The 13,321-nt window shown below is 41.4% G+C and overlaps 1 protein-coding gene across 1 annotated transcript; it reads left to right on the forward strand.

Moving 5' to 3' along the window:
• The first annotated feature begins 668 nt into the window (after positions 1 to 668).
• On the forward strand, positions 669 to 12,384 carry acmsd (aminocarboxymuconate semialdehyde decarboxylase). Its single transcript, XM_037789141.1, has 10 exons — positions 669 to 824; positions 6,299 to 6,343; positions 7,197 to 7,293; positions 7,378 to 7,427; positions 8,967 to 9,203; positions 9,388 to 9,481; positions 9,932 to 10,027; positions 10,111 to 10,283; positions 11,790 to 11,888; positions 12,153 to 12,384. The coding sequence occupies exons 1-10, from the start codon at positions 768 to 770 to the stop codon at positions 12,213 to 12,215; spliced, it is 1,011 nt and encodes a 336-aa protein (XP_037645069.1). The 5' UTR covers positions 669 to 767; the 3' UTR covers positions 12,216 to 12,384.
• The last annotated feature ends 937 nt before the right edge of the window (positions 12,385 to 13,321 follow it).

Below are 13,321 nucleotides of genomic sequence, written 5' to 3' on the forward strand. Positions count from 1 at the left end.
TGAATTTGACTGATAGCAACTGATACAAGCTGAATTACACCCACGTATGAAAGATGTGGAACATTTTACAATTTGAATGGAGTTTCTAGCTGGAAGTGTGAATGAGTAGATAAGAGTTCAAAATGCATGAAAATGTTTCAATTCTGAACATTTTTTTCATTCATTTGAATTGAAGGAATATGCTAAATATTTCTGAAACTATGAAAGTTATGAATGACAAAAGTACCTTAATAGCGCACATGCCCTAATTGAGCTGAATATTTTTTATGTTTGAATGAAGTTTCTCTAAAATGTGGGAGGAGTTGAGTTGCGCAAAAAAAACAGGCGGAACAATAATAATAATAGAGACACTTGGCAGTAGAAGAACATATGTTGTGGCAATAAGCACAAAACTCTGACTCAGCATAACGCCGGCAGCGAGTTGCACAGAAATGCTGCTTTAAACTAGTTAGCTCTGTGTGTGTGTGTGTGTGTGTGTGTGTGTAATAGTCAAGGCTATAATAGGCCTGTCACTTCATGGTTCAAGTTATCAACTATGTCCGACATTTAATAGCCTCCAATGACTAATGATTACTCTGTGCTTTTTTTACAGACTGTAGGTAATGAATGACCAGGGTGTCCCAGCAGCAGCCAGCCAGCCACTCACCTGTCGGTCATTGGTTTCTGGCTTAAGGGCAGAGAGTTGAATTCGCTGGATTTGCGCTCAGTCACCGCAAGAAATCATTGTCAGCAGACCTCCACCTTTTCCTCGAGGGTAATCATAAAGGATGAAGGTTGATATTCATAATCATATTTTACCAAGGGAGTGGCCCGATTTGAAGCAGGTAGGCACCGAGAGACACAAGCTCATTGAGGATCTGTTTTTATAACAGCCTGGAGCCTCCAGAATGTGTGGTTGATTGGGTTAAAAAAACACATCTTTGTTTGTATCAGGTCTCCTTCAGTTCAATGCAATTAAATGCTAGTAAAATAACATGTACAGACTTTTTTCCCATTGGAGTGTCAGCAGGGAGTTTAACAGCTCACTCCATAAATCGGTGTTCTCTATGGATGGTTAAACTTTAATCAATAGATAGCTACGGCCTTGCTCTTCCCTGTCCTATCTGTTATCTGTTCCTGCTCGTATGTCTGTGTTACTATGGAGGCCTGGCTTTAGCTAATGATTTCCCATGTTTAGTGCTGGACAGAAGAGATGGGCCCAATCCCAATGTCCCCCCCTAAGGCCTTAAGCCCTGAACCCTCAGGGACTTGACTGACGTCACCTGGTAAATGGTTGAGTGTGAGAGGGCTTGAAATGGTATAAATGTGAATGGGACGGCACTTTGCAGCGACATATCACGCTATCTTGAAGATGCCAGTTGTGGGTTTTTATTTATTTTTACTGCTTATTTGAACGTCTTCCAGGCTCTTGCCTTACGAGACTATAGAGGTAACTGTCAAAAAATCGATTTACTTGTTTTTATCAAACTTCATCAAGCAAAATTAAAAGAAATATGAATAAGTTAGGTGAATAATATAGTCTAATGCTTGCATTCATCTGATTTCATGTGTGTTTATGTAACATCTTAAATCCTTAAAGCAGAAAATGGTGCAAATATGATTAAAAAAAGTTATTTTTATAAAACGGTCACTACATCCTGACAGTAGTGCATGAGACAGGTAATCTGAAAAAAAAATCACGTTCCTCTGTGTCCTCCGGTGTCTTCCGGTGTCCTCCGGTGCTCCTAACGGCATCTGCAAGATTTCAAAGACAGGATGAAAACAATCAATCAGAGCCGAGCTCTCCAGCTGTGCGGCTGAGCAGCTGTCAATCACTCGCGAACTCCGATCAAACGGTCAAACTAGGCAGCGCTGATCAAATGCGAATTCATATTCTGTTACTGTAATGCCTATTTCTCTCCTCGGATGTTTTCAGAAACATAACAGTGTACTGTTTAGCTGTAAAATGAGAAATTCCATGTTGACATCAGTTGAGGAAATACCAAGCCCCACCCACAGGCCGGAGTACAACCAATAGGAACGCTGTCTCTCTCTGAAATTACCTGTGATTGGTCAAAGTCTCCGGTCACAGGCTAGATTTTCTAAAGCCTGAAAACAGAGCCATGAGGAGGAGCAGAATTTTAGTTTTCTCTCAGAACACTTAAATTACAAAATGCTGAAAGGTTATTATGGAATTTTTGCCCAATGATGCCAAAAATGTACTGCCTACTGAAGTTTGTAACTGTGGTAACCCTGTGTTTGACGTCGCAATGCTATGAATTGTGGGCAATTCCATCAGACAAAGTCTGCAAGAATGCAGATTTACGGGAAGTGTTCATAAAGGGCTCAAAATGTCTGCAGGACAGCCCTCTAAGACTTGACGATTTGACAGTGGGACAGCCCTAAACCCTCATTGAGGCCCCAATGTCCACACTCACGGACTCACAGACATTGAGGCACGTTCCCGCAAAGTCAGTGAGGGTTTAGGGCTGTCCCACTGTCAAATCCTCAAGTCCTTGAGGGTTCTCTTGCAGACATTTTGAGCCCTTTATGAACACTTGCTGTCAGTCCACATACCTGCAGACTTTGCCTGAGGGAATTACCCACAATTCATAGTGTTGTGACGTTAAACACAGGGTTACCAGGTGAAGCCCGGAGGCTTAAAATAAAAGCTAAACAAAGAGGACGGCACATGTGTGTTCAGCCAGGCATATTTAAATTTACACAGAAACATTAACATGAAAGATTTAAGATGGAACATAAAGACAGAAATCAGAGGAATGTCAGTATTAGACTATATTTACACACCTGCTTTATTCATCAACCATTTCTTCAATTTAGTTTTATGAAGTTTGAAAAAACAAGTAGCCTAAATTGATTTTCTGACAGTTACCTCTATAGTCTCGTAAGGCAAGAGCCTGGAAGACGTTCAAATAGGCAGTAAAACAACGTCAAGTAAAAACCCACAATTGGCATCGTCAAGTTAACGTGATATGTCGCTGCAAAGTGCCATCCCATTCGTATTTATACCATTTCAAGCCCTCTCACACTCAACCATTTACCAGGTGACGTCGGTCATTGTCCCTGAGGGTTTTTTCAGGTTACCTGTTTCATGTACTACTGTCACGATAGCAACCGTTTCATAAAAATAACTTTTTCAATCATATTTGCTCCAATCTCGCCTACTTCATCTTTAAGGCCTTACGGGGGACATTGGGATTGGGCCAAAATGTCTACAAGAGAGCTTTCAAGGACTTGAGGATTTGACAGTTGGACAGCCCTAAATCCTCATGGACTTTGCAGGAACGCACCTCAAAGTCTGTGAGTGTGGACATTGGGATTGGGCCATGGTCTGCAGACTGGTGCCCTCACCCTCCTATAAGCTCTCTTTCTGTCTTTCTGTCTGTCTTTCTTTCTGTCTTTCTTTCTTTCTTTCTTTCTTCACACCCAGGGCCAGCTTAAGTCATAGGCCATTTAGGATTGATGTCACAAATTGACAAATAAAGAAAGAAAGAAAGAAATACACTTTTCACTCTTGTATATCTCGTTGTAGTGAAACTGACTAAACACGTTTAAGCCAACAATATCAGGGATCAGGATGTTTATTCATATTATAATAAATACAGTTATTTGTGAAAATAAAAATCTTAATTTTTGCCTTAAAACCATTGTGATGTCTGATGTGTTGCTCCAAATCTGAATTTCGCCTAGGGCACCAAAAGGGCTACAGCCAGCCCTGTTTACACCAGTAAGAAAATGTATATAGTAATATAATAAGACAGGCCTGTTTTGTACATGTTACCATACTGTGAGTTGTGAAGTAGCTCCTCTGTTATTTGAGATCTCTCAGTTTGAACACATGCAAGGCCAGCTGATATTCTTTTTTTTTTATATAAATAATACTGTATTTTACCACTTCTTCATGATATTTGATGAGCATATAAACAGAAGTGACACGTTCGGGATTTATTCTGCGAGTCTGGTTTTATTGGATCCTCAAGGCCCTCTTAATATCCATATCATATGATGAATGGGATTACAGTGGTTATTATATTTGCAAAAAAACAGTACACACACGTAGATTATTAAACCCTCGTGTTTGCTTTTCTCACTTGGGCTCCTGCTGTATGTGAATAATAATAATAATAATAATAATAATAATAATAATAACAATAAATGTAAAATTATAATTTTTTTCCACATTAAATATTTCTGTCTTTCCCTCCAATGGCATAACAAAACAAATATGCAGATGTGTATTGAAGTGGTAACCTTTCCATTAGCACAAACTAAGCTATTTAATTTGTTTGTCAAAAAGCCATTCCCAGACGTGTACAGTAGTTCTGCACATGGCTTATGTTTGGTGTCAATTAGACACCAGAGAGGTCTAACAGGGATCTAAATAGACTGTAATAGAATTGTTGTAGGACTTGGGAGGGATAGTACTACATAATAAAAACACTAGATCATATGAAAGTCCTTTGTATTTACAGCTGGGGTCTCTGACACCCACTGAAACAGAAGTAATGCATCATTTCCTGTAGCAGACTTCTGAAACTTGTCCTCTTTTTCAGCTGTTAAAGCTGCAGTCAGCAACTTTGAGCAAACATATATATTGTTTTTCTATAAAACTGTCACTATATCCCGATAGTCGTGCATGAGATGTGTTTTTCCTCTTGACTTTACTCGCTGGCTTGCTTTCCTCACTTCCATTTCTCTTCTCGTTAGAGATGCACCGATACCGATACCGGTATTGGGTATCGGGTCCGATACTGTGCTCATGTATTCGTACTCGTACTCGGAAAACGGCTCCGATACCACTTTACGGCAGCGTGACGTTAACCTCTCGTCACCATCTTTTGGGTCCTATCACACGCGCTCACTCTCCACCTCTCCGACGGTGCGGGCGAGACGGGCCGTAGGTGCCGGGATCCCACCTCAGCCGGCGCGCGCCGGCTCTCACTTTCATTGCGCCACGGGGTTTTGCTTGCACCCTCTGACTCCATGTGCGTTAGACTCCTTGGTCCGTGTTTCAAGACGGGTCGGGTGGGTTGCTGACATCGCCACAGACCTCTGCCGCCTTTTACGTGGGCCGAGCCCCGCCCTGGAAGCACGACGCGGTTGGAGCGCACTAAGGACAGTCCGCCCTGGTGACACTTTGGCCATGGCCCCTGGGTAGCACCTTCACCCCGAGCCTTTCCAAGCCGACCTAGAGCCGGTCGCGGCGCACCGCCTTGTATGCGGGACTCCCCAGCCTGCCTTGTGTTGCTCACACCCTCCAGCTGGTTGTTAACGAGGGTCTTTTGGCACAGAGAAGTACTCGTATCTGTACTCGTTATCGGCGAGTACCCAAATGTAAGTACTTGTACTTGTACTCGGTCTGAAAAAAGTGGTATTGGTGCATCCCTACTTCTCGTGCACTGATTTGTTGAAGCTGAACAGCCAATCAGAGGGATTTCTCTCACCGATGGGCTCTGCCGCCGATTCAACGCGCTGAATCGGCCAAAAAGCTTTCGACGCGGGCAGACTCGAGCCGTCTGTCCGACAGCCGACCGATGGCTTGGTGTGTCAGGGCCTTAATGCAGCTGTCAATCACTGCTCATGAAACTCGTTTGATCAGAGTTCGCTTCAAAATTATAGCATAGGACGATACAGTGGATTTTTTTCACAGATTATCTGTCTCATGCACTATTGTCAGGATATAGTGACTTTTTACTTTAACTTTTTATCATATTTGCGCAAAGTTACCGACTGGAGCTTTAAAGAGGGTCGGGTTACTCAGGACTCCCAAACAAAACCATTAGGTTAACTTGTTAAAAACTCCACTGTTGAACTGGTACGTATGCATTTCATCTAAAGCAGGTTTCAGCAGAATGACTACTTGAAGACACAGACTGACATTTTTAAAATACGGGTGTAAAACCCATCTCACATTTTGAAGCTTTTCTGTGGCGTCAACAAAGTACACGTTACTGCAGATCTGTGGGGATATGAAATGGAGCCCTACTGGCTGTATTGCTCAAGTAGATCATTCGCAGCTTCATCTGTATGCAAAGAGTCAACAGCCTCAGATGGCACTCACTTTGAGTTATCCAGAGCGTTGGAGTCCTCAAGGATGAAGATTGAACCCTCACAGATGGGATAACACAATCAATGGAGGCTTTCCCACAGCAGGACGCGTAGGGGTTACCAAACTATGTTCACATTTATACAGAGATCTGACATCTAAATTAAACACACCAGATATCTAATCTAAAGCCTGATGTGTTTTTGTGCTATTTTAAAGCCTATTATTAACACTCTTTTGCATGTGTTTCAGAGATATGGATATGGTGGGTTTGTCCAGCTTCACCATCACTGCAAGGTGAGTTTTTATTGTTATTATTTTGTATTATTCTTGTGTGCATGCATAGACAGGGTACAGGAGAAGCCCTTATGCAACCGTACTGCATACAATGCTCGGGACACAGCAGGTTCCACCCCGTGGACCTTTCAAGTCCTCGACATGTGAGCAGCTGCAGAACTCAGCACGGTGCCACTGCGTCAGCGGAAAGATTCACTTCAAATACCGCCGCAACACAGCAAAGCACAGAGCACAGAGCAGCCTGGCAGCTGCTGTAATGCAACTTTTAGTGGCCGACATTGGTTGAGCTTTTGGCATCAGCAAACTGCACATTAGAACGTTTTATTGTATTCAAACATAAGCGATGTCTGGCGATGAGTATCTGTTTAAGTCCCGATGCCAATGTTAAAACAAGATCTATGAGGACTCTAGGTCACATTGTAGCACAGGTGTAGATGCACTCAAGATTTTTAATTACAGCCATTAACGGGGGTGGAGTGAACCCTGTCCAGATGTTGTTTGTATATCTGCATTTAAATATACCTATGCGCCTTTATGAAGACATTTTGTCTGTCATGCTATTTTAATGCCAGGTGTAAATGAAAGTTTCCATCTCCTATGTGTTCCATGAACAGTAGGAATCAGCTGTCTATGCTGCCATCATGTGGTTGTATATTGAAGTGTTGTGAAATCCAAACGTCAAAAAAGTCTCATCAGTTTGAAAATGTTCAGCTTTAATGGGTGAAATGACTGAGAACAAAAACAATAGACGAGGCCAAGGTGTCAAGACTCAATAACGGAGCGACAAGGAACATTGTAATTACAGTCATATCATTCAACAGGGGATGTGACTGCTGTTCATGTTGCGTTTCAGGGTGAAGCAGACATGATGAAGGACGGGAAGCTGTTCCGAGTGATTCAAGAGAACTGCTGGGATGCAAACGCACGCATAAGAGACATGGATCAACATGGTATTTGCACAGACACCAACGACTATTACAGTTTTTCATCTAATTGATGCCTAAAAAAGGATGTTTCTGTTTATGACCCATCAGGTGTTACAGTCCAAGCCCTTTCTACTGTACCTGTGATGTTCAGTTACTGGGTAAGTGCACACTCAGTCTGAGCAACTTGGATTAAAAACACGGTTAATGCAGCGGTTATGTTTTATTGCTGTGTGGTAAATAGTGTTGTTTACTGTGTGCCCATGGATGGATTACCGAGCGGTCCTATACCAAGCACAGGCCCAGGGGCCCAAAGTGTCAAGGCCTCCCCCTGGCCTTCACCTACAAAATGTCACTCAAAGACACACGTAACAACCAGGAAGAGACTCAAAATTACCACAAAGAAACATAAAACGACAACAAAGAGAGAACAAAGAGACCAAAACAACAACAAAGAGATGCAAAACAGCTGCAAAGAGACACAAAGAGATTCAAAACAAATATGAAAAAGGGCAAAACAACCACCAAGAGACACAAAATGACCACAAAAAGATGCAAAACAACTACAAAAAGGCACAAAACAACTATGAAGAGACTAAAAATGTCTACAGACACAAAGCAACCACAAACAGACACTACATTACTACAAAGAGACACAAAATGACCACAAAAAGATATAAAAGAACTACAAAGAGACTCAAAAGGACTACAAAAAATACAAAACAACTACAAAAAGGCACAAAACAGCTACAAAGAAACTCAAAATGACTGCAAAGAGACACAAAGTAACTACAAAGAGACTCAGAATGACTACAAAAAGACACAAAACAACTACAAAGAGACACAAAATGACCACACACAAAAAAAATAACTATTAAAGATCAAAACAATTAAAAAAGTGACACAAAACAATCAGATAGAGACACAAAATGATCACAAAGAGACACAAAAAACAATGCGTAATATATCCCCCCCCACTGCCAGGTGCCGTTGTAACAAGATGATCAATGTTATTCACTTCACCTGTCAGTGGTCTTAAAGGTCCCATATTATGCTCATTTTCAGGTTCATACTTGTATTTTGTGTTTCTACTAGAACATGTTTACAGGCTGTAATTTTCAAAAAAAAACTTTATTTTCCTCATACTGTCGGCCTGAATATGCCTGTATTTACCCTCTGTCTGAAACGCTCTGTTTTAGCGCATTTCAACGGAATTGCGAAGAAATTGCAACAGAATTGCGTTGCTAGGCAACAGCTTAGGTCTATGTGTACTTCCTGTCAGCTGATGACATTCACATACACTGCAACCTGGAATAAACTGGGACACATTTAGAATGTTTACATTTAAATCTGTTTAAAGGGTCTAAATATTGTATATTTGTGACATCACAAATGGGCAGAAATCCTGACGGCTTTTTTCAAATGCAGTTTCTGAATACGGGCTGTGTGTATTTCCCTGTGGATTGAGCGTTTCGATACTTTCACAGTATTAATATAGAACTTAAGCCTGCTTTATAATAAAAAAACATGAAAATCTCACTTTTTTATAATATGAGAACTTTAATGTTATGGCTGATCGGTGTATACTTCTCTGCAAAGCTTTTTAACTGTCTTTATTCTTCTTCAGTCACAAAAGCATCAACACTAAGATGAACAATGTATTTAAAAAATCATATTTGAATCACATTTTTGGATTGCAGGCCAAACCTCATGACACACTGGACCTCTGCGTCCTACTAAATGACGATTTGGCCCAGACAGTGCGCAGCCACCCGAAGAGGTTCGTGGGCCTGGGCACTCTGCCCATGCAAGCCCCCGACTTGGCCGTGCTGGAGATGAGGCGCTGTGTGAAGGAGCTGGGCTTCCCCGGGGTGCAGATTGGCTCACATATCAACGACTGGGACCTCAACACCACTGAACTCTATCCTTTCTATGCTGTGAGACATTGAATATCGCAGAATACACGCTTACATGATGACATGTTGCTCCTGGTGGTATTTGCACATATAACCTATGTTTACACTGGTTTGACTACTGAAGTGCACGACATTCCTTTATATTCAGAGGGTCAAGTTCTCATTCATGGAAAAATACTGATCGTGCGGTGTGTCTTCCGTGCAGGCAGCCGAGGAGCTGGGCTGCTCCATATTTGTCCACCCGTGGGACATGCAGACAGATGGGAGGATGGCTAAGTATTGGCTGCCCTGGCTGGTGGGTGAGGGAGATGGAGATGGAGTAGGAACAGGAGATATTGAATATGCCCCCCCCCCTCCCCACTACCTTCAAGTCAATAGAAAAAAAAACTACACTTTCCTTGTGAAAATACAATCACTTCTTTGTGACTGAAATGGACCCACGTTTAATTAAATGTGCACAAAAAAACAACATTATACCCATTATTTCCTAAAATGATTGATGAAGCCATCATAACCAAATCATTGTATTTCCCCATGTGTTAAAAAACTCCCACATTGGTGTTGATTTTCTTTAAGTAAAGTGGCTTTCACAACATATTTGATGCATTGTGATTATGGCCAATGGTGACCAGAAATGCTCTCCTTTTTTGTATTTAGCTTCTGCCACTTAGTATATTAACCCACCTATATTGTCTTATAATAACATGACACAAGAAAGGTAATGTTTCGTTGTCTTTTCCATCTCGAAGGCATGCCGTCGGAGACAACCATGGCTATTTGCTCGATGATATTCGGAGGTGTCTTCGAGAGATTTCCTAAATTGAAAGTCTGCTTTGCACATGGAGGTATAGATAGATCAGATGTTGCAGATACATTTCAATTGCAGTGCCTCATAGTGTTGTTTGACCTTATGTGCATCCTGTTACAGGTGGCTCTTTTCCATTCACTGTTGGCAGAATTGAACATGGCCACACAGTGCGCCCTGACCTGTGTGCAGTGGACAACAAGATCAGTCCACGGAAATACCTTGGTTCTTTCTACACCGACTCCCTAGTTCACGATCCCGTCGCCCTGAAGCTGCTCATTGATGTCATTGGAAAAGTGAGCCTGTATTCATCATTCATTCAACACACACACACACAATCAGGGCTGGACTGGGATAAAAAATCGACCCTGGCATTTTGACCCTGACCGGCCCCATCATCGGCCATTTGTGCTGTGTGTACCACATTTTGTTGAAGGCTCTGTTTGAGGAAATCCCTTCAAATGTGGTTGTTTTGCATACTTGCCAACCTTGAGACCTCAAAAATAGGGAGGATTTCAAAAAGTGGGGGGGTCTGAGGTTTCAGAGACTTTGTTTTCCTGAATTCTGGTGACTTTAAAACAATGAACCTATGCAGCGCAAATATGCTGACGCTGCGCCATTATGTATCACCATTACGGATCTCCCAGAGAGCCTGATATGGAGAGGGCAGAGGAGAGTACCGGCAGCGTGCGAGAAGCTTCGATAAGCATGAAAAAGTCAAGGTATGCCGAGGAGTAAAATGAGTAAAATACTACGTACCACTACGTACCGGCCCACTTCGAGCACTGCTCATCTCTCATGACATGTTGAGCCAGGCAGCTAGCCCATAACTGCTTACCTCTACACTCCCTCCCTCATCTCTCTCCCTCTCCTCCTCACTGTGGCCGCCCGGCACAGACAATTGGGCCAGCCCAGTGTCAATTAAGGAAAAGAAATGGGCCTGTTTTATGGGCATAGACCATAGAAATACATCGGCCCAAAAGGACGTCGGCCCACCGAGAAAATGCCCGGTATGCCAGATTGCCAGTCCAGCCCTGCACACAATGAGAAAACACTGAGGGAGTGTCGCCAGTTTTGAGCTTTGGTAGTTAGAAGTATTATTTCTGTAAAACCACTTTAACCTTGGATAAAAAAAAAACAATGTACCCACCATAGACTGTAAATAAGAAGTGGACGTAGCTACGTCACCAATTGGTTTGTGGACTGCCGTTTTGAAGCCTTGAGTTCGGCAATGTTTGCCTCTGCCATGTTTTTGTTTTTTTGCAACTAGAAGTGACACGAGAGGGTGGAGCTAAGCACAACCGAACGCTGAATAAGACATTTTAGGCAACCAGAAAGGTTATAATAATTAACTTTCATGAACTGAAAACACACTGTGAAAAGGGTTAAAGTTGCAAGACAAAAACAGATTGGACAATGCATCCCCTGCTTTATGGTCTATTTGACTCTAAATGGGACAACATCTTGCTGTATTGAAGAAGACTTGAAACTATTGATTGAGACCATAAACTCGTGTTTACAATGTTTACTGAGGTAATAAATCAAGTGGCTATTAGAAAGAATGCAAGTTTAAGGCACTTCCACAGTGACTTCATTTCTCAGACCCGGAGGTAGCTCACTGGTACACAACTGGCTCATTTAGCACATTGCTCCTCTGATGCTTCAGAATGGCTCAACTAATGACAGTAAATAATCCAGCTTTCCTCGATTTGGCAGAGATACTGTGTATATCTACAAGTGTTCACTACATGTTCAACCCTAAAGTAGTTTTCCAAGTTAACATGCATGTGTTCCTCTTTCAGGATAAAGTGATGCTGGGAACAGATTATCCATTCCCTCTGGGTGAGCTGCAGCCTGGAGCACTGATTGAGTCAATGGATGAATACAATGACACACTGAAGGTAACAACATTTCCCTCTCCTTCATTTGGTTAATGCAAATACCTCAGTACTGCTGACATGAACTGACTCTATAACACATAGCAGGTGGAACACGCTTATTAGCAGCAAAAGCAAATGCAGACACAGTACAAGTCTTTGGTAAAATGTTAGAAGCCATCCCAGACATCTTTGATTCTGCTATCAACATTTTATTGTGTAAATTGATTTTTAAAAGTGCATGTTCAATCCAGTATTCAGTATGGTTTGGATTCTTTTGTTTTGCAGGATAAATTGCTTGCTGGAAATGCAGTGGAATTTCTGGGCCTAAAACGAGAGCAATTTGAGTGACATGAAAATCTGAGACGCAACTGCTACAGCCAATGATTCAGTGCAAAGGCTTTAGTCAAATATCATATTTCGATGATTAAGAAAACCATTTTGGATTAGCTCGTATAGTAAATACAACCAATTGTTGTTATTTGATGTAATAAAATAATTAAGTATTTTATTCTCTGTATTTTGTGAATTGCCTTATTTGTTTGATGATATAAATCCACACTTTATTCTTACACATCATCTTAATGTTATCACCATCAACAGGCTCTAGCTAATTCAAAGGAGTTATGTAAGGAGTTGTGCAACACTACAAAATCATGCATCTAGCTGACTTTGTGCAGAAAACACTCAACTTTGAAGTTGTAGCCTTCCCTTTATTGTTAAAATTAGATTTAAATGTATTTTTTTGCTTTTTTAAAAAAAAATACACAGGAAATAAACTAAAAAACTAGACGACATTCAGTGAAGTGAATGATAATTACTCATTTAGTAGTGTAGACTCTGATGTGGACTTTATTGGGAGTTAATGGGCCACGCATATTGAACTATATTGTGTAAAATGTGAAAAATAAATTAACCAAAATTATTATAAGAAAATGCCAACTCTTGTCAGTATCAGAATATTTACAAATGTGAATATGTATGATGGATATACACACACCGTGATATCCAGCCAATCAATTGACTTTTGCGCACAAGTTCACTGCAAAAGGAAATAACAGAAGCAGTTTTACTTGGAAAAGGAGAAGGAAAAGCGGTGATGGAAAGGAAAGGAGTGGAGATATGGCAGAAAAGATGGGAGGAGGACCAGAAAGGAAGGGGATATTTCAAAATACAAAAGTTGGTCATAACAAAGAAAAATAAAGAAAGGAACAGACGGGAGGAAATCATCATAACAAGACTCAGACTGGATCACACAGGTCTTAATGGCACTTTGGCTTTGACAGGGAAAAGGAACAGTGACAAGTGTAAAATTCACTTTTACAATTCATTGTAAAAAGTATGAAGCTGAAAGACAGAGACTACAGGACCAAGTCAGAGAGGAGGGACGGGACTGGGATTTGATGGGGATACGAAAAGAGGGTTGGGTTGAAGGCACCAGGAAGGCAACTATTAAT

Source organism: Sebastes umbrosus, chromosome 13 (genome assembly GCF_015220745.1).
Source record: "Sebastes umbrosus isolate fSebUmb1 chromosome 13, fSebUmb1.pri, whole genome shotgun sequence".
Classification (NCBI taxonomy): Eukaryota; Metazoa; Chordata; class Actinopteri; order Perciformes; family Sebastidae; genus Sebastes; species Sebastes umbrosus.

Bases quoted from the DNA above. Each gene is read 5' to 3' on its own strand.
- acmsd (XM_037789141.1), top strand. From the start codon at position 768: ATGAAGGTTGATATTCATAATCATATTTTACCAAGGGAGTGGCCCGAT. The intron at 9,482-9,931 runs GTGAGGGAGATG...TCCATCTCGAAG, and splicing joins TTGGCTGCCCTGGCTGGTGG to GCATGCCGTCGGAGACAACC. The intron at 10,028-10,110 runs GTATAGATAGAT...ATCCTGTTACAG, and splicing joins AGTCTGCTTTGCACATGGAG to GTGGCTCTTTTCCATTCACT.